This window comes from Phaethon aethereus, assembly GCF_964289735.1.
Source record: "Phaethon aethereus genome assembly, chromosome: 1".
Taxonomy (NCBI): domain Eukaryota; kingdom Metazoa; phylum Chordata; class Aves; order Phaethontiformes; family Phaethontidae; genus Phaethon; species Phaethon aethereus.
The window spans coordinates 135,562,278-135,583,928 of record NC_138575.1 but is presented as its reverse complement, the minus strand read 5'-3'; the positions used below and the strand labels follow the sequence as shown (position 1 = coordinate 135,583,928).

General features: G+C 40.9%; 1 protein-coding gene across 1 annotated transcript in view; it reads right to left on the bottom strand.

Annotated features, from left to right (window-relative positions):
* The window catches only part of CTPS2 (CTP synthase 2), a 70,896-nt gene that overhangs the window by 46,524 nt on the left and 2,721 nt on the right, over window positions 1-21,651 (bottom strand). Inside the window, exons 3-12 of the mRNA XM_082004973.1 lie at window positions 21,346-21,446; window positions 19,373-19,489; window positions 17,892-17,975; window positions 13,846-13,926; window positions 9,832-9,983; window positions 9,444-9,576; window positions 2,641-2,729; window positions 1,745-1,839; window positions 845-907; window positions 169-212 (exon numbers count right to left, since the gene is read on the bottom strand). Coding sequence (XP_081861099.1) covers window positions 169-212; window positions 845-907; window positions 1,745-1,839; window positions 2,641-2,729; window positions 9,444-9,576; window positions 9,832-9,983; window positions 13,846-13,926; window positions 17,892-17,975; window positions 19,373-19,489; window positions 21,346-21,446 — 959 coding nt within the window. The remainder of the gene's footprint in view (window positions 1-168; window positions 213-844; window positions 908-1,744; window positions 1,840-2,640; window positions 2,730-9,443; window positions 9,577-9,831; window positions 9,984-13,845; window positions 13,927-17,891; window positions 17,976-19,372; window positions 19,490-21,345; window positions 21,447-21,651) is intronic.

Genomic DNA, 21,651 nt, shown 5'->3' with positions numbered 1-21,651 from the left:
ATTAAAAGAAAATACCTTTTTAAACAATACTGAATAGGAACAGTGGTCATCTCTTCATGTCCTACCATCTAAAAATATAGGTAGATCTTGACTTACACAAAGGTAACTTCCTTTTTAAGAAAAGACACATGTTCACAAAACATATGCAGGGAAAAAATCAGTACTTACAACAGGGGTTTTTGTGTCTGGGTCAAATTCTGTAGAATTTGCATCTGAAACAGAAGTTCAAAACAAACACAGTACATTTCCATTGTTCTACATGCACTACAAAACTCATCCTAATAGTTCTGTGGCATTTTAGGGCTTGTCTGTATTTAAGCTACAGTCTTATTATGTTGAAACACATACTGCACCATTTCTGAAGCAACCACAGGAAGTGTATGACCTGAGACACACACATCCATCGTTTCCTACTTCACAAAATTTTTTCCTCTCAGCTCTTAGTGGTAGAAATTAATTGGTAAGCTAAATCTCTTCATACTACTACTGCAATGGCTATGGTTTGGTTACTCCAACTAATGAAAGCCAGTGAGAAAACCACTTCTCACTTTCTACTCCTCACCACCTGCACACTCTAGAAAGAGACTACAGAGGTGAACTGTAAGCACACTTTCTCCTATACTCATTAGATCAAGAAGCAGGTTTCAAGAAATCTGCATAATAAGTTCCTACTCCCTTGTACAGAAAGGTAGCACAGGGTGCTTAGCTGAAAATGATCACTTTGCAAGAGCTGAGTACCTAATGATCATAGGATCTATATAATAGTTCTAGTAATAGATATACATCTCACATCTAGAACGTTTCTTCTAAGCAAATCATATTCACACTAGCATACAGAGCTCACCTTTCCAATTCAAACAGTTTCTTGCAAATTCCACAACTGCTAATTGCATTCCTAGGCAAACTCCTAGAAGAGAAAACAAAACACCCAGAATTTAACAGGACAAAGAGCAGGACTGACAAAGTACTTGCTGTTCCATCTCAAGCTTTACTGCTTAGAAATCTTGGTACCCAGTATATATACACAGACTGACCAAAAAGCTAAAACAAAAAAGTCTGCTCAATGTAATACTCACTCTTCAAACTTGGCACACTGTAAATACATGTGACACAATTATGTGCCTTTTAAAAGCCTTAAAAATTTTTTTCCTCCCATCTATTTTACTAATAATTACTGTAAAGACAAACAGAAGCTGAAAGCCTGGGTATATTCAGATTCAAATTTTGCTTGGCAACTAGTCAAAGTACTCACTTATAAAATTGTAAAAAATGTGCAGTAGGAACCAAAGCTTCAGAGGCACTTAGCTTATAGGCCAGATGGCATCTTTAGGCTTTACCATAATAAAATATAACAAATATAACCAACAAAAATTATTTAATATAGCAAATGTGTCCAAAGACACCTATCTTTTCTGCACACTGATTTATATCTATAATGATGGTGATTTAATTACAACGAGAAGCAAAGACTCTCCACATAAAATGTGAATATAGCAAATAAAACCTTTAGTGTAGGGATAGTCTTTTTCTTCCTTCCTTATACAGCAGATGTAGTACATCACTATGACCCTGGGCATTATTTACAAGGCAAATATTCACAACAGCACACATACTTCCCTAGGACAGGAACCTTTCCTAGTGTGTGTTGGTTTGTTTGGGTTTTGGTTTTGGGTTTTTTTAATCAAATCAATTAGCTTGCTATACACCTCCAAAACACAATAATTTCTGACTGTAATGATCTTACCAAGAAAAGGTTTTTTCTTTGTTCTTGCCCAGGAGATGGCTTGGAGTTTGCCTTCTGTTCCCCTAATTCCAAACCCTCCTGGAACCAGAATGCCACTGTAATGACAGTCATATATAAAGCAACCAACATGTAGAATCAAGCCAGCAAAGGAAGTCCATTCAAATTGAAGAGACTTTTGAGGTTACAGCAAAGCAAGCACAATGCACAAAAGGCATGTTTTGTATGACCATTCAGAATACACAGAATTTAACTCTAAATTTGGAGATTTGTCTCATCTACCCACACCAATTCTCATCTGATCAACCTCATGCTTCACAGAGAAATTCCCACTGCTTAAATACATATTGCTTAAATAAGCTAGCTATGTTTTCACTACTCTAGGATCTTAACACTAAAACTTTATGTCTACTAAGTAATACTGAAGAAGTTAAATGCATTTTGACAACAAACAACAACACTTTACAAATACAAATTGAAATCCTGACAATGATTCTTAACAGAGATGTTTGCAGAGTGTCACCAGAATTTACTAAGCTTTTCTCTAGCTACCTTTCACTATGATGTATGTTGACAAAGAAAAATCTTTAACAACTGACCTGCACTGTAAAGAAAGTCTATCTATCAAAGAAACAAAACAAACCAAACCCCCCAAAAAACCCACCCCAAACAACCAAACAACTGCAACTTGTCTAAACAGATTAAAGCGGAGTTTGAGGGTGTAGGTCGATGCTATAATTTGCTATGTCTGAAGCTTGTCACTAACCATGCACATCTATCCCTTTACATAAGCAATGGAAGTTTGGATGCACTAAGAAATTATTTACTGAAGCATTTTTCAACACGTAAGTAAATATCACGGTCTGTATTTGGGATACAGAATACCCAATGCCACTTACTCTGCTTTGCACAGTTTGTGCCATGCCTGGTGATATTTCACTGAGTTCTCTGCTTCTGTAGAACGTTCAAGTTCTGTTGAATCTATGTACTATTAAAGAAAAACATGCAATAAAATAGTCTTTTCCTCCACAGAAAGAGCAGCATACGCTGTATAACCAACTTTTTAATAGCATTAAGACAAACTATTAGAGTTTCAAGTGAATTTCCCAATAAACCTGTCACAACTTCACTGAAAACACAGCATTCTCTCTGAAAACCCAGTATTTGCTCTAGTTGCAGCAATCCATGCCCCTTTCTTTGCATGTAGCTCCAAAGTTTTGCCTGCCTCCAGTCCTCATTTTGCTATCTTCCAGGTAAGCAGACTTGCTAGAGTGCTTCATAACTGTGTACCCAGGTTTTCTATCTATGGAAATCAGGGCACCGATCAAGGGGTGATGCTGACTTTATCCGGACATCCAAATGAGATGTGGCCAGGGTGTTCACTTTCCTAGATTTTGGGTGCCACAGTTTATCTAATCTTATCATAAGACTGGATAAACCTGTATTGTCTAGCATGTGAGAAAAGCATTCTTGGGGACTGTCATGAAAGCATCAACTGTACAGAAGGAGGCAGACTCGTTATCTACATCCTACTAGAAATAATGCATTAGAATCTCTACTACCATTCATAAACATGGATCCTGAAGTACCACTAGAGCACATGAGTGAGGCGGCTATGTACTGCACTGGGGACACAAAAGATCAGAGTTTGATTCTTGGTTTTGTCAGAATAACATAATAAGTAAGTATCCTGCTGTAGAATCCATCCCCCATAAAAACTAGATCATCTGAAATAACAGAACTGATTTGTGTGCAGAATGAAACCAACAAAAAGGTGGCTGAAAGTTTTCCAGATAGGACTCCTTCTAGCAAACATTTCTACTTTTTCCACACTCCAGAAGGCATCAAAAATACAACAGAAAAATAACTACTTATGAACATTGTTATTCTATAGTAGAAGGATACTACAGGATCAACTAAAAGGACACTTTATCATGCTGGGAGGTTGGAAAGAGAAACTAATTACTGTTGAAGATAATTGTGGTTTCCTTGCCAAACTTATTGAGCCAGCACATTTATCACTTCAAGCAGCATCAACACTTCCATCATTCAGATATGTGGATGCTACATTATGAGATGGATGCCACACACAATATTAAGCAGTTCCTTCAGGACACAGGAGTATAGAGAGAGCCTTTGACAAAAACCCTAAAAAGGAGGTTAGCATATGCAGCTAAGTACTGTAGGAGCCGTTGTCTGTTAACATTTCAGCACCACACTGGAGTTCCAGCAATCATCAATTCACATGCCTCTTAATGCAAAAGCCCTGCTGAACTTAAGACAGCTGCACACAAAGCTAAACATGCATTTGCAGACTTGGTACCTTTCAGTTCTTTGCTAAAAGCAAGGTTATTTTACATATCATACAAATTTCCCACTATGCAGCTGGCAGTATAAAACACTATTTAGAGTGACAGAATCACGTAGGTCAGAAAGGACCTTGGGAAACCTCTAGCCCAACCCCTTGCTCAAAGCAGGTCAAATTGGACCAGGTTGTTCAGGGCCATTTCCAGTCATGATCGGAAAATGTCCAGGGATTAATGCTGGCTATTCCCATTTTCTTCTTTTTCATGCACACAGGAACAAATTTTTGGAGTATTTGCTCCATAATCTTCCCAGGGAATGTGGTTAGGTTGACCACCCACAATTTCCCAGATCCTCCTTTTTGCTCTTTTTGAAGACTGGTGTGACATTTGCCCTTTTCTAGTCATAGAATCATTTAGGTTGGAAAAGACCTTCAAGATCATCAAGTCCAACCATCAACCCAACACCACCAAGCCCACTAAACCATATCCTGAAGTGTCATGTCTACATGTTTTTTGAACACTTCCAGTGACGGTGACTCCATCACCTCCCTGGGCAGCCTGTGCCAATGCTTGACAACCCTTTCAGTGAAGAAATTTTCCCTAACATCCAATCTAAACCTCCCCTAGCACAACTTGAGGCCATTTCCTCTTGTCCTATTGCTTGTTACCTGGGAGAACAGACCAACATCCACCAACCAGGTCTCCCCTCAACCTTCTTTTCTCCAGGCTAAACAACCCCAGTTCCCTCAGCTGCTCCTCAGAAGACTTGTGCTCTAGACGCCTCAGAAGCTTCATTGCCTTCTCTGTACACACTCCAGCAACTCAATGTCTTTCTTGTAGTGAGGGGCCCAAAACTGAACACAGTATTCGAGGTGCAGCCTCACCAGTGCCAAGCACAGGGGCACGATCACTTCCCTACTCCTGCTGGCCACATGATTTCTGTGTATGATAATAAATATCCATATCTATGATATCTACCTATAAACACTCAACCCTATTGTCACCATTGTCAAGATCTAGACAGTCAAAACACTCCCTAACACACAGGGATACCCCACTGCCTCTCCTTCCTTGCCTATCCCTTCTAAAGACTTTATAACCCTCCATTGCAACATTCCAGTTGTACAAGCCATCTCACCATGTTGCTGTGATGGCAACTATATCATTGTTTTCCTGCTGCACAGTGGCTTCCAGCTCCTCCTGTTTGTTGCCTGTGCTGAGTGCATTGGTGCAGATGTACTTCATTTGGGCTATTGATCCTGCCACCTTTTGGGGGTGAGAAGCCCTAATTCCTACATGACCATTCTCAGGCGCTTCCGTGGTTTCTAACAAACACACCAATAACCCTTGTGTCTTTGCTGTGGCTTTCCATCACCTACCTCCACTAAGACTGCAGATCAAAGGACTTCGCTAGCACACTGCCTCTCAAATATCGGTGTGCCGCCCCCAGGCTTATCTCTACTGAGCTTGGTTTCCCCTTCAAATCTAGTTTAAAGCTCTTTCAATGAGTCCTGCTAACTCCTGTGCAAAGATCCTTTTCCCCATTGAAGACAGGTCTACCCCATCTGTTGCCAGCAGGTCTGGTGGTGTGTAGAATGATCCATGATCAAAAAAACCAAAATTCTGCCGGTGACACCAGGCTCCGAACCAGGTATTGATCTGCTGGCTCTTCCTGTTTCTTCCCTCATCATTCCCTGTAACTGGAAGGATAGAGGAGAACACTACTTGTGCTCCTGATCCCCTAACTTGTCGTCCCGAGGCTCTGAAGTCTCTCTTGCTTGCCCTCGGACTTCTCATTGCAAGTTCATCGCTGCCTACCTGAAAAATCAATAATGGACAGTAATCTGAGGGCTGTACCACAGTAGGAAGATTTCTCTTCACGGGTTAAAACCTGGGCCCCAGGGAGGCAGCAGTCTTCCTGAAAAAGTGGGTCCAGTCTGCATATTGGGCCTTCTGTTCCCCTCAGAAGAGAGTCTCCTATGACAATGACCCGCCTTTTTTTCTTTATGGAAGCAGTTTTGACGCCGGGTGTAAACAGACAACCTTGGCGACACCTCCAAGCAAGATGAACCATCGTCCTCGTCATTGTTCAGTTCCACTTGCAGAGCCTCACATCTACTACGCAAGGGCACCTGAGTAGTCACAGAGGAGATGGCCTGCTGCGCTGGGCAGGGACCAGCCACCATCGCCCCTGTCCCTTGAGTCACTGTGTTCAGCCAGGTGGAGAGAGGACAAGGAGTCCTCAGCACTATGCGTCCTGCCCGCCTGTCGGGCCTGCCCCAGGGGAGGCAGGGTGGGACTCCCGTAGTCCCTCTCCCTCTCGCACCCCCCCGATGCCCCTCAGTCTGCCCACCTCCTCCCGGGGCTCTGTCGCGAAGCGGAGGATTCCTCTCCCCGGGCGCGCCTCCCGCCGCTGTGCCGGCTGCCGCCCTCCCGCACCGGCACAAGAGCAGGGCCCAGCCCGCAGCCTGGCACCCGGCTGGCAGCGCGTCCCCACCGCGGCTCTGGCTGGGGAGCCGCCTCAGCCGCGGCGGGCGCAGAGCTCGGAGAGGCCACGGCTTCCTGCCGGGTGGGACCGTTGCTCCCTGGTCGAGCTGGCGGAGCTTCAGTGCCCTTCTGCGCAAACCGCCGCAGGCACTGCTACGCCATTTGCTCGCCGGTGCTCCCCAGGGCCTTCTGGCACAGGTGTGGGGCGGCTTGGCCGCCATCGCTGCTGTCCTTGCCCGGGTCTTGTCATCCACGGTGGTGTGAGCTGCGGGCTCCCGGCGGCTCCCCCGGAGGGTCCCTCAGTTCAGGAAATGCCCCTGTGCACCACGCTAGAGCGCTCCGCTGCCCATGGTGCCACACCAGAGCTGCTCGCCTCAGCAACTAAGAGAACTTCCCCCAATTGCCATGACCCTTGACAACTGATGGGAGAGTGGCCCCACAATGACACCAGCCATCTCCCTCAGCACTCTGGGATGCATTTTGTCTGGTTCCATGGACTTGCACATGTCCAACTGGTCTGAGTACCTCCCAACTATATGTGTATGTATATTGTGGAAGAAAATTTATCATGGAGGAAAGTTCATCTATTTCCTACAAATATATATTTTTTTTTTTTCCCTTTCGATGATACCTCCTCCCCTCTCCCTTCAAGGGAAAGGAGACAGCTTAAGCCTTAAAACATAAGCTGTTTCTTCCCTAAGCTGAGTTTCTGGTGGGTTTTTTGTTGTTTTGGGTTTTTTTTACTTTTCCGTGATACCTACCAATTGGCTTCTTAGTCACATGAACACATAAAAGTCTACTTGAATTCTGCTTAGTCCTTTTAATTTCAGAGATATCTTTTAGCAGCAAACACTATGCATAACTTCCTTTGTATGTAGAAGAATACGTCCTCTTATTAAACATGAAGTTATTTTGTTTTCTTGAGTGGTTCCCTAGCTGTTTTACATGATAGGTAGCAACCAGTTCTCTGCCTCTACGCTATTCAACATTCGGCATACCTTACAGAGGACAAGAGTAGAAGGACACTACAGTTTCTGGGTTTTCTCCTTTCTCTTCATAGGAAGGGCCTTTTCCCCCTCCCCAAAGAATAAATCAACCTACTTCTCTCAGTAAGTCCTACAGAGAAAATAGTCAGCTTTGCTTTTGTTTATGCATCTCTGCATGCTTCCCCTACTTGAAAAGGTTCTGGGATGACATCAACAATGAGAAGCAACAGATGAAAGATTTGCAGCTGACTGACGTGCCTGGCAAGCAGCAGGATGATACTGTGAGAAAACAACAGGGTGATTTCAGAGCCCAGAACAGCACAAGCCACAGTGAAAAGTATCTTCTACATCACCACAAGCTGCTGCAACTACTTCACCATCTGATTAACAGCCCATCAGGACTAAGCAGTGATGAGAGGGTACAAAACATAATTGGTTGTTTTGGTACAGGGCTAGTCACCTTTTCCACCAAGTCACTGAAAATAAAACACCTGAGGTGATAACATTCCTGTGGACTTGTGTTCTCAAGCAAACAGAAGTATGTAACCAGGTTTCCGATATGAGAAACTTCTTCTTTAGTACTTAGTGTTCATGGTTTAGGGAACTTATCTTCTCCCAGAAGATACTGGAAATATCACTGTAAACAGGACTCCGATGTATTCATTACTCTGTGCTTCATTAAAGAAGTAGATATGCACCCTTGGTTCTTCTAGGTGCTCCCATTGCATCTTTCTGGGCTAGGTAGACTGAGACTACAGAACGGTGGTTACCTCTTTGGCCTGCTGCCTTTAGCCAGCTTAAGAGCCATCCTGGATATTAATGACCTTCCTTGTCAAAAAGCGGTTAGTTCCAGTGAGAAACTTTCTAGAGCTGAGTGGAAACAGCCTGCCTTCCTTGCACAAGCATTATCTAAGCAACCCATGCATAGCTTTTGACATACTGAAACTTTCACTCTCATATGTACTATTTTTCATATCACAAAAAAGGGAGTGATCAGCAAAGGTCACAGGGTTCAGCAATTTTCAGTAATTACCCCAAAGGGCATAAACACACAAACTTACTTCAATCAGAGACAGGCAGAGACCAAAACCTACTAAGTGCAGTACAGCCTGCAACTGACCACTTTGATCAATTTATCTTATATCGTTTAATGAATCACTCTAAAGCAGTGAGTCATTGCTGATACTTACTGTTTTGCTACTGCAAGTTGCAAAATTGTCCTCTGTACCCATTAAGTGATAATAATACACTTGCACACTGCTTCTCTGCCCCAGACTTGCCAGCCCTAGCAATAAAACTCAGCAAAGGAAACTGATAGTTCCAGCAGTGAGAAAGCTGGTAACAGTTTTTCCCCAGTGCAGTTCAACTTTCTATTCTCATTAAAATGAGACAAATTAGATCCCTAAATAGTCCTTTATTCAAAGAACTACTATCTTGGAGAAACTAAGTTTATGGCCCAATTATGATATCATTAGAATCCTGCTGAAGATAAAATGGACAGCTGTCAGAACATTAACTGAAATGAAGAGCAACAGCTTCTGGCACCAGATTTTGAAAAAGAAACTAAACTGCTTTCCAATTTACCTATTTTCTCCTGTCCTTAAGCTAATCTCATTAACATAAAAGCAGTCTCATGCGAACAAGCGAAACCTACCTTTGATAGTAAATATAAATTTGTAGGTAAAGTCTGTTTTTTCATCAGATCCAGTTCTGGGTAATTGCAGCATTCCTTTCAGATAAGTTTAGTTCCAAATAAAATAATTAAATCTGTAAACACGTCTTTAAAAAAATGAGATGCTTGGCCATATTTATCTGCATGATTAATTTTCTAATTTCCACATGAATTAAAACTGCCTCACATGACAGGAACTAGTAGAGTATATTCAAAGTATTCCTGAAAGCAAAATCCAGAAATATCCTCACCATTAAATCCAGTTTGTGATTAATTGCCAGCGCAGAGTGTTCCAGAGCCTTGAAAACAGATGCATAGCAATCACTTAGTTTTGTGTACTTGCCAACGAGTGCTATGGAACACACCTTCAGCAACCTTTCATATCTGACAAAAACAAGTTTTTCAGTTATTACACCAAGTTCCACAAAGAAAACATTTTAACAGTGTTTTGCCTTTTCTTTAGCTTCATAAAACATCTTCTAAAAATCTCAAAACTGACAATGTTTTTAAACCCAGACTGGTCACAAGTATTGATCACCAGCATGCTACTGACCCCAGTCCAGTTTGGTGACTTCACAGCAGCTAAAAACCTAACTTGAATTAAGACACTTCTAGAAAAAGCAGCAGGAGCTAGAATACCTGTCAGCCATTTTCTTCCATTTCATTAGAAGATCACTTGGCTGGTCATCAATAGGTAAATTTAACCTCTGTTTAAAATACTTAATGATGCCTTGCTCCTCCAACAGGATTGGTACTCGGTAAGTGGAAGAAACATCATGGATAAATATCACCTAACAAAAAAAGTGTAACATAAAAGACTTACCTAAAAATTTTTCACAGGAAACATGCATTCTATTTTTTGTATACTACATGTGTTTCATATTCTACATACATTCTGATTTTTAAATACTTTTCTTTTGAATGAGCAAAACAGGACAGCTAATATTTAAGGTTCCACTAAATCCACTTATTCATCACACCATCATACAAAAATTGCTTGTCAAGCCTATCAAGGCATCAGTTTTAATACAAACATCTGGCCCCAGAAGCAGTCATGCTTGCTAACACTTTTCTCTCCCTCTCTCAGAAATGCATAGAATATTAACTGGGAATGAAAGAACACAAATGGAAGCTAACAAAATAGACCCAATTAGGTTGCGATAAAGTCTCCTAAAGGAATTTTGTTAGTGAATTAGTTATTAATTAGTAAGGCTGGTCTACTCAAGGACCATTTAGTTAAGAATATATTTATAAATGGTGTCCAAGCTGCTAGCAGTTACATTCACTGTACTTGGCTTACGTGAGACCACAGAGTTCAGAATCCTGAGTACAAGTGTTTTCTTCCCCGGTACACAAGAAGTAAAGGATACTCGTTTAGTTACCCTTGAGTTACTTCTGTTCATCACATAAGTATGTACACATGCATGCTGCTCCGTGCCTCTCTATGTGCCCATACAACAGCAAAATGAATAGGGTAACCACAGCCCTCTTACAGTAGGAATAAGGCTTATTCAACTGTTTTTTCCAAACTTTGCAGCTACCATCCTAGGGATATGACATCAAGAAAGAATCACTAACTGCTCTAGGTTACAGAGTGTCTACAGCTGACTAAGGAGACTGTTATAATCCTGAAACAAGCTGAAGACACTGCTTTTGTTTTGGTGGTACATACATTGAAGCAAGGAGGGAAGACTCACTTGATAAAAGCAAATTTAAAAAAAAAAAATCCACTTTGAGGAAGTCTGTGCACAAAATATCATGCGGTCTTCATGGATTACTTGTGGCAGTCCTGGAAACCATTTCCAGGCACACAAAAGCAGGAAAATCATCAGGAGTAGTCAGCATGGATTCACCAAGGGGAGGTCATACTTGACCACCTTGATAAACTTCTGTGATGAAGGCCTAGCAGATGAGAGAAGAGCAATGGATATTGTCTACCTGGACTCCAGGAAGGCTTTTAACACTGTCTCCTGCAAGATCCTCATAGACAACCTGTTCATGTATGGGCAGGATGAGCAGATGGTGAGGAAAACTAGCAGAATGGCTGGGCTCAGAGAGTGATGAACTAGTCTAGTGTAGCACAAAGTCTAGTTGAAAGCCAGTAACTAGAGGAGTACCACAAGAATAGTACTGGGTCCCGTCCTGTTTAACACCTTCATTAATGAACAGGATGATGGGGCAAAGCATACCTTCAGCAAGTTTTCAGATGACACCAAAGTGGCAGGAGCCGTTGATACACCACAGGGTTGTGCTGCCATCCTGCCAACAAGCAGGAGAAATGGGCCAAGAGGAACCTCATGAAGTTCAACAAGGGGAAGTGCAAAGTCCTGCACCTGGGGAGGAACAACCCCAGGCACCAGTACATGCTGGGGGTCACTCACCTGGAAAGCAGCTTGGCAGAAAAGGAACTGGTCTTGGTGGACACCAAGTTGCACATAAGCCAACCAACAATATCCAGTGTTGCCAGCATGTCAAAGGAGGTGATCCTTCTCCTCTATGCAGCACTGGTGAGGCCACACCTGGACTACTGGGTCCAGTTCTGGGCTCTCCAGTGCAAGAGAGGCATGGACATACTGGAAAGAGTCCATGGCCCACAAAGGGCCATGAAGGTGATTAGGGGACTGGAACATCTCTCTTATGAGGAAGGGCTGAGAGTGCTGTGACTGTACAGCCTGGAGAAGAGAATGCTCAGGGCTATGTGTGGAAAATCTCAACAATGTATAAAAATACCTGAGAGGAGGTTGCAAAGAGGATGGAACCAGGCTCTATTCAGTGATGCCCAGTGACAGGACCAGAGGCAATGAGCACAAACTGAAACACAGGAGGTTCCTTCTGAACATAAGGAAACACTTTTGCACAATGAGGGTGACCAAGCCCTGGTACAGGCTGCCCAAGGAGGTTGTGGAGTCTCCCTCCTTGGAGATATTCAGAAGCTGTCTGGCCATGGTCCAACTGGCTCTAGGTGGCCCTGCTTGAGCAGGAGGGTTGGACCAGATGGCCTCCTTTCCAACCTCAAGTATTTTGTGATTCTACAACAGCAAAAAAAATGGGAAAGGTGGACTGAAAAGATTGATCTCCCTGAGATTGTAAATCACTGTTCTAAACACAAAATAAACTGTAGCTTCTTCTCTACCGGCATTGCACGTAGCTCCAGGAAGAAGACTCATGATGCGTCTAATCCTTCAGTTCACAAGAAATCCAGGATCATTCTAGGGAATATATAGGCATGTGGCCAGTGTCTTCTGGAATCCAGAAATGGTTCATTAATTTTAAGACACTGAGGGGACTTAAGAATGGCTTTGCAGAATTCTGATGAATACAGTTATGAAAAAAAAAAAAAAAAGGCTGCAATACAGTATGGCACCTAGCAGCATCCCAGTTCAGACCACTGGGTCTAAATGCCAGGGACACACCTGTATTACACAATGCAGCACAGTGGACAGACATTTGAGCTAGCCAGAACAGCACAAAAAGAGTGCAGAACTCTGCCCAGGATCATATACTCAGCTTCTCATGAAAGCTGTGACTGGTACAACTATTGAGCTTCTACCCTAAAAGGCACAACGTTGGGGAAAAAACAGTGCCATGAAGACAGCTCCCTCCCTGCAAAGGAGTTCTTAGGGAAATGCAGTTACACATGGGACTCCTGGTCCGGTTAGACTGGTATAATAACTGCAGTCGGAATCCAAGAATGTACATGCTTACACATGGCCTGATAATGCCAGAAAAGCACACACCATTTTTGTTTGATTGAACTTCCAGTTGTCTCTCTCTGGCTGGAGAGGAACCATAAAGGCATTTCTGAAGGATTTTCCAGAAACTAGCTGAAGGCTGTTGTCCTCCACAGACAGTAAGATGGAAGGAAGGTGGCATGGGGAGTAATGGCCACACTGCCCTCTATGTCCTCATCTGGAATCTTACTATAAGAAGCTTTTTCTTACACATCTGCAGAGAGAGAGGTCAACACTGATACATATTTGAAACACAGCGTAACTGTGGCACCAACGATCCCTTTAATATTATTCATTACATTGAAGAGTAAAATGCTCTCACTTGCAAAAATATTGAAGAGCATCTGATTTATCAAAATTAATATTCGAATAGCAATTAATCACAAACTATTAAGGCCAAAATCACACATGAATTATAAAAAGATATATCTACTGCACAGTTACGTTCTAAACATATTAAAGGGCATGTTACATATTATCACAGTAAGAGTCTTCATGTGGCTCTGATGATCTACGGACATAAGCAAAACCCCTAGCTTTAACCACACTTTGTTCATCCATTATTATAACAACCTGAGATGATTTATGGACAATAACCAACTACAGCTTGAAACTGCACAGTTTTCACAACTATGTATAGCAATTAGCCACACACTCAATATCTACTCCTTTTATTAACTTTTTTATGTAACATGCATTTAAATTGTTAATGATCATTTGACATAAAATTTAACATATAAACTCCCAATATTTTTAAAGTGTTATAGTGTACAAGACAGCAAGACAAAAATTGTAGAACATTACATATTACATATTAATGAAACAGTCTTAAGTTTAAAACAGAAATGCAGCTGAAAACAGAAATATTTGCATGCTTTCCCACATGTTTAAATAATGACAAATAAAATACTAAAGTACTGACCTGCTCAGGTTCCACATGGCAAAACATGGAAATCTTTTCCTTCACTGCCATTTCTATAGGTTTTGCACTTCTGCAGACAATCTGTCAGAACAGAAGGAAAACCCTTAAATATTTACTGGGCAAACCAGGAGAAGATCCTCAATACCGTTCACGGATAAATTAATCTCCTTTGGAAGCATGGCACAAATGTGCCCTTTTTTCCTCCTCCCCTCTTTTGGAGTTCTACAATATATCACAGCTCACAAATATCTGCTAGCAAAGCAGAAGTAAATCAGTCACCTGCCCATATTGACCCACTTTTATTAACCTTTCTTTGGCATTCTTTGTAATACTGCTTCCTCGTCTTCTCCTTTCCTATAGCTACTATTGTAATACCCATTACCTAAAGTCTAGCAGCTCTCTAAGTATGAATCAGCTAAATTTAGAGCAATAACACTTCGCTTACATGCATGTTTTCTAGTATTTCAGTACTTCAGCACCTTTTCATAATTCTTAATTTGCACATGATGATAAAAAGGAGGCTGAAGATGAGAAAACTATTTCATAATTTTGTGGGGTTTTTCCTGGTGCAATTTTGCTATTCTGCTATTATTTTGTTGATACCTGTAAAATTCAGGAATTTTAGAAAATATTGATAATTTTTATCAATAATGAAAGTAAGCATGTGTTTTGGTGCTTGTCGGAAGGGATTTTTTTGCATTATGTCATTTCAGGCAACTAGTTCAAAATGCAGAACTGCTCTATCAATGTGCCTATTGATTACTCAGTCTACTACCTTAAGTTATTTTGAATCCTGAAGGTATAACAGAAAGTAGGATGATCATGTTAAAAGATTAACTCATCTTTTCCCCATCTTTCTAGCAAATGCAATTACTTAATGCATTAAGCCATTTTTTCTTCAGAAACATGTAGCTGGTCTTTGATCGCCTTGCTAGAATGCAGCTTAGACTTCATCAGTATCAGTGTAGCTAATTAACTTCCCCTATCCTTGCAAGAAATTTTAGAAACAGAAAAACAATGCCAAGTGTAAGGTAAAATTAGTACACATTCTAATAAGAAATATAATTAAAAAGAATTATGAAACAATCTGTACATTCTATTCAATTAAGCACAACTTATACTTAAAAATTTGGTAATGTTTGAAGATATAATTCATAAACCTTGATAGTATGAGCACATGATTAAATCCACTTTGAAATCTATCATCCATCTTGGTGAGACAAATGAGTTAATGCAGTCACAAAAATCAGAAACATCAGAATTAGCATGAAAATACAAAACTACAATAACTGGCAGAGATGCATCTCAAAGAAACAGAATACAAAGATGAGGAACAATTCAATTGAATAGGGCAGCACTGACAAGCATATAATCAGTTTTCAAAATGCTGTAACAGAGTCCGTTAAATCTGCAGATACAGCATATTCATTAAGCACTTAGAACACACCATGGAGAACAGAAAGGCTCCTGTACATACACAGCTGAGACTGACCCAGCATGCCACCTCAGGGAAGCCTGGGACCAAACAGTGAGGCAGCAGGTATTAAGAATGGGTCTAGCCAAGTTTAGATTAGGCAGCCTGGCAGCTTAGCTTATGAAGGAAGTCCTCCTGACTGCTGTCCTAGGAGCTTCCCCATGCGCTGACTTGGCCTTGGGCCCCTGCCCAAAAGAGAAACATTTAAAGATTTTCTTGAAGCAGGGCCCAACTTCACAACAGTGCCAAGAGGCTGTGCTCAGAGTGTAATCTCTCTATGCTTCAGCAGTCAACAGCAGCAGTTAAAAAAAAAGTACTGTGCTTCTGGCAGTCCCAGAACTGCTCCAGGCAAGAACTCAAGATGTGAGTGACTACTCTGTTTTCCTTTTATTACATGCACACACACGCTTAACAGGCTTTTAAAAATTAATTGAGGGGGCTTGGGGGTGGGGGAAGGAGAGAGTCAGGCACTGACAATTAAAGGACTTCAAAAATCACATGCAACCTTCCATATGCAATTAGCACCTCAAGAGGGATTTTGAAATTTAGGCCCTGAGGCTTTGAATATAGAGCAGCATTGCGTTAATAAAAGTCCTTCCTTCCACAAGCTGATTACGGTTACCAGGTCACAACAATGTGAAGCTACCTAACACATCCTTCACATACCCTATTTATACAGCCATTGGTTTTGTAGTTATAAACATGTTTTTTGATAAATGTAAAATGCAAGAGTTCAAAAAAAAAAAATTCCGAAAGAAGCACAACACAAAATTTAGTTCTTTTAAAAATGGTTCTTTTAAGAATGGTTTTTTCCTTTTCAAGGACATAAATATTATACAGCAGCAGTGACTATTCTCACTATTCTTTCATTTCTGAGGGCTAGGAAGCCTTTTCTCTCAGTGGACTTTATGGGAATGGAAAGTGCTCAACAACTTACAGAATCAGGTAAGTAAAATATTCTTTGACTTTACAAGCCGCCTCACACAAAAGAACAAAATTGCCCTTTCCTGTTCCTTGAAGCAGATCTAGAAACAGAGTGTGTCGTCAGCTGTACCAGCTGCAGCTCAGGAAGATATAAGCGTAAGTTTGAACTGGGGTTTTACTGGCATTTGAAGCTGTGCTGTCCTGGTTTCACTGCTACCAACACTTGACCGAGCAGATTAACATCAATGGCAGACAGGTATCACAACACGGAGCTACAGTCTGCTTATGTCTTTTCTCTGCTCCCAAGGAAAAGTGCCAAGGAGGCAAAGACCACATCCAGGGAATAAGCACATACTCATTACTAGAGCACTGGGGAGAAAGAATGGAAAGAGTTGAGCATTTGTCATCATTTGCCAACTGGCATGAGGTTAAACTTGCTGGCTTTAGGTTCACTACAGTATGTGGTACAAGAAGGGACTGAGAGCAGCCCTGATGAGAAGGACTTGGGGGTACTGGTGGATGAAAAGCTGGACAGGAGCCAGCAATGTGCATGCACAGCCCAGAATGCCAACCACATCCTGGCTGCATCCAAAGCAGTGTGGCCAGCAGGTCAAAAGAGGTGGTCCTGCCCCTCTACTGCACTCTTGTGAGACCCCACCTGGAGTCCTGTGTCCAGCTCTGGAGCCCTCAGTACAGGAAAGACATGGACCTGTTAGAGGGGGTCCAGAGAGGGCCACAAAAATGATCAGAGGGATGGAACAACATCCTTATGAGAACAGGCTCAGAGAGTTGTGTTTGTTCAGCCTGGAGAAGAGAAGGCTCTGGTGAGACCTTATTGCAGCCTTCCAGTACTTAAAGGGGTCTTATAAGAAAGATGGGGACAGACTTTTTAGCAGGGCCTGCAGCGATAGGACAAGGAGTAATGGTTTTCAATTAAATGAGGGTAGATTGAGACTAGATCTAACGAAGAAAATTTTGACACTGAGGGTCGTGGAACACTGGCACAGGTTACCCAGAGAGATGGTAGATGCCCCATTGCTGGCAACATTCCAGGTCAGGTTGGATGGGGCTCTGAGCAACCTGGTCTAGTTGAAAATGTCCCTGCTCATTGCAGGGGAGTTGGAGTAGATGGCCTTTAAAGGTCCCTTCCAGCCCAAACTATTCTGTGATTCTGTGAAAGAAATTGAGGAAGATTTGAAGATTCACCCACACATTTTATATTTCCAAACAGGAATATTTTTAAAGGCTGCACTTCAAAAGTAGGATTGCTTCTTCTTAATCATGCATAAAAAGAAATCTGTGAAAGAATGTCAGAAGCTAGAAGCATTCTAGGTCTTCCCACAAAATTAACTGAGACTTTAGATTATTTTTAGCAGTGCAGAACGTTTTTTCTGCAAAGATCCCTTCAGAAGAAGAACATAGTGAGAGTCCCAAGAGATTGCAAGGAGTTAGTTGAATTTAAGATAACTTACAGTGAATTTAAGTAATTTGATTTCCTATGGCTTTAGCAAAGCAGTGCAGCATACATTTTGCATGTCTTCTAAAAATCTTGTCTCTCATGGGAGACTAAGGCTTATTCTTTTAACACAGGTTATGCAAGGACACTTCTAGGTGACCTATAAATAAAAATCTGTATTTATTGACTCACCAAGTCTGGAGACAAGCCTAGACCCCTCAGTGCTCGAACACTGTTCTGTGTTGGTTTTGTCTTCTGTTCACCAGTGGCGTTAGGCTGCAAAGACATATTTTGAAAGCTCAAATAGCAACTAACATCTACTAACAGAATAGTTACAGCTTAAAAAAGAGAAGTCACTGCAAGTAATAATACTTGCAGGAAGTAAACATATCCAAACAGAGCCAGAATATGCCAGGAACAGAAACGGCACCACTGTTATTACCTATATAAGAAATTCTCTGAAGAAACCACATGGCCATAATTCAGAAGAGATTTATTTCGGGGGTGTGAGGAGGGGTCAGAGAAAAAGTTTCAATATAATTGGCTCACGTAGATATTCAAAAAGTTGGATTTTCCTAATAAATGGAGAATGTCCAACACAGCACAAAGCCTTCAGTGACTGTCCTTGGAAATAATCAGATTTAGTAAATAATTGTGTTCTCAAATACACAGAATCAATCCTACCAATTGCAAATCAATCCTCTAATCCAGAGCTGTAATGGTTAATAATTCTCTTTTTATCTGTACAAGGTGCAATTACATCATCATTAACAACCTTTGCTTACCAAAATATCCCCAGTAAATACTTACCTCTTAAAATTATAAGAAAACCTATTTGTGAAGAAAAATCTGGAGTTCAAATGGGAAAATACTTTTAGCCCTGCTCAAAAAGTTGCAGTGGTCTTGACTGGAAGACCATTGTACATCAAGGAGTCAGTGACCCACATCAGAGTTCAGCTGAGGAAGCCCAGGGCCATGCTGTATGGCACAAATCCCTTGGACGCAGGACAAACTCAGCCATATCGTTGTAACCAATGAGCCTGCAGGCAGCTCCCAGGAAGCACCCACAATTACACCTGCTTGGCCTTGCCTTTACCTAGGGATGTGGCAAGAAGTTCTTCTGAGAACATCCTTTCTGTTTGACAGTAAAAATGATACAGTTGTTTCCTTGTAAGAAAATTATCTATTAGCTCAAGTGACGAAAAGTGGAGAATCTCTTCTACGGATGTGGTCTGCCCAGCATGCTGCACGTCAGGGCCATTCAATGCTACATCACACGGGGTACCCACCACCGAAAGAGATGTAAGGTCATTTATACTGTTCTCTCCTTATAGTGTTAGCTCTAACAAATAAAATTTTAAATGATACCTTAGAGAGTCTGAGTGCCTTTCTTACTGGGTTCATAATGTATCAGCACCTTCCAGTGCAAAGCACAACCGTATTTAGCATTCTAGATAAATTAGTGTTGATAAGGGGTTTTTTGGTAACTTGGAATACTAAGACAGATTCTTACATCAATAAAGTAATTACCAAGGCTTTTTTTTACCCCAGTGTTGCTGGGTTTCATATCTCTGTCTCTAAAACCCCCCAGCATGAGAGAGTTAATGGGAGAAGTAAACAAACATAAAGCCCAATACTGAGTACAATCTATTTTATTAATTTAAATAACTTACCTGGGGTACTAGACTAACATGGATATTACAGAAGTTGTCTCTTTTTGCTTTGAACTGAAACTGTCTAAATGCTTCAACAAATGGCATTCCTTCAATATCTCCAATGGTTCCACCCAGCTGAAAAAGAAACGTCAGAGTAGCAGAAAGCAAAAACAAAAGAAAAAAAGAAAAGTCTACCTCTTAGATACTCAATAAGTTTTCTGAATTTCTATCTTAAAAAAAATTGACAATTGAACTTTGCAGGCATATAGTCTGCAGAGAATCCTTACCTATTCTGCGCATTGTTTCCTGTGGAAAACATAACACAATTTTCCAGTTTGGTTCTATCCACTTTAAAACAAACACATAAGCTTCCCACAGGAACATGTGTGGTGCTACTGAATAATACATGCTTTCACACTGCCTTCAAAGTGGTGAAAAAGTAATCAATAGTTAATCTGATGTGAAGGTTTTTGTACAGAAAAACTTTATTTTCCTGTCTGTCAGATTAATGAACAGTTGTGACCAACAAGATACAGACATTTAGCATTATTATCATAGCTTTCCAACATCAGTAAATGCCATACAGACAACATGAAATAATTCTTGACATTATAAGACACTTCAACTATTTATTACCAAACCAAAACCCAAGACTAAGGCCATGATAAAACTTATTTATAAAGACAGAAATTAGATGTCTTTCAAAGACACAAAGAGCTGTAGTAGACTAAGCACTGAATAAAGCAGTGTTTAGCACGTCTTATGAAGTAGTTGTATTTCAGACTGATCCTTCTGTGCCACCAAGTGGCTTTTGACAGAATTGCATATTTGTGTTCACCCAGCACCAGAAAAACTTCTGACAACTACATTTGTATGTGACTCATAGTCAGTCTAACTTCTTTAGGATTTTGCCATGGAAAAACATTACAATTATCCTTAAAGTCCCGCAGAAAAATATTTTTATCAGACTGGAGCTATAACCAAAAAAAAACCAAACCAAAAACCACGCCTTACATGGAAGAAACAGAAAATTAAGCTTGAAGTTAAAGGACTGACAAGCCCATCACTTATTAATGTTCTTGAACAACTTCAGTATTTACTGTTTTTTACATTTGTTTTAAATGAAATGGTTGACTCTCACTGTGCACATCACACAAAAAAGATCTATAGCTATGCCAATAAGTATATTTTAACCAAGGCAGATTCTTCTGTGTAAGAAGCACTGAGCAATTCTGTGACCTGGATCACAAATTTTATCACACTGTTGATTACGGTGGTCACTTCTGGCATTAAATCTATGACATATTCTTCTGCCAAATTCTCAGATATAATCTTTTTCTGTATTTTTTTGCTGTAATAGTAATACAGCAGTAATAGCAATTACTGACTGCCTTTCTTCCAGTTGTCTCAATGCCCTGCTAAGGATGGGTAAAACTCATTGTTTCCATTGTGCAGAGCACCAGCTAACAAAGTTGCCTCCAAAGATCTTAAAAATAACACCAGAAAGTGGAAAACTAACTTATACAGTGTTTAAACATATTCCTTTAAACATGACCACAAGCAACAACATGGACGTTTCAAGTCACATCGAAAGCTAGAACGTTACAGGCTCTCCTACTGACCATAGGAGATTTCAGGTATTACACAAGGTTTCTCAATACTATTAACAGTGTAAAGCTTCAGTCAAATGTCTGTATCTTGGAATAGATACTTCACATTACAGTAACTGGCTGCTTTAATTTTATAAGTTAATAAACTCTTAAGCAGCTCAGTTTCAGCAGTATCCTAGAAGGGATTTAGTCAAGTAAACAGAAGCTGTAGGGATAAGACCACACTTATCATTCTCAGAACAAACCAAAGAATATAAAATGTGTCTTTGCATTGCTGCGCTCCGTAACTTGCCTGACGTTTTTACAGTAAGTAGCAAAGAGAAAGCAAGCTAGGTTTTTGTGTTCACTGCAGATATAGCTCCTAAAACATTCCATACTTGCCTCAATTACACAAATTTGTGGCTCTTTTCTGTCATCATCCACCGGAACTTTTGCCTGATTCATTACCCACTCCTGAACTGCATCAGTGATGTGTGGAACAACTGCAAGACAAAACCAAAGAAGGCAAGAATGTCTTCCTTTAGGCCCATATACCAGTTTTTGCATGCAAAAGGGGAAAAATGACCAGAAAGTCAAAAGGAAACTACTAGCTCCTTCTTCTATTTCTCCCTTCCTTGAACCCTGAAGCCCAACATTGGAGGAATATGCCCATATCTCTTGGCAAGAAGAAAGGAATAAGGTGATGCA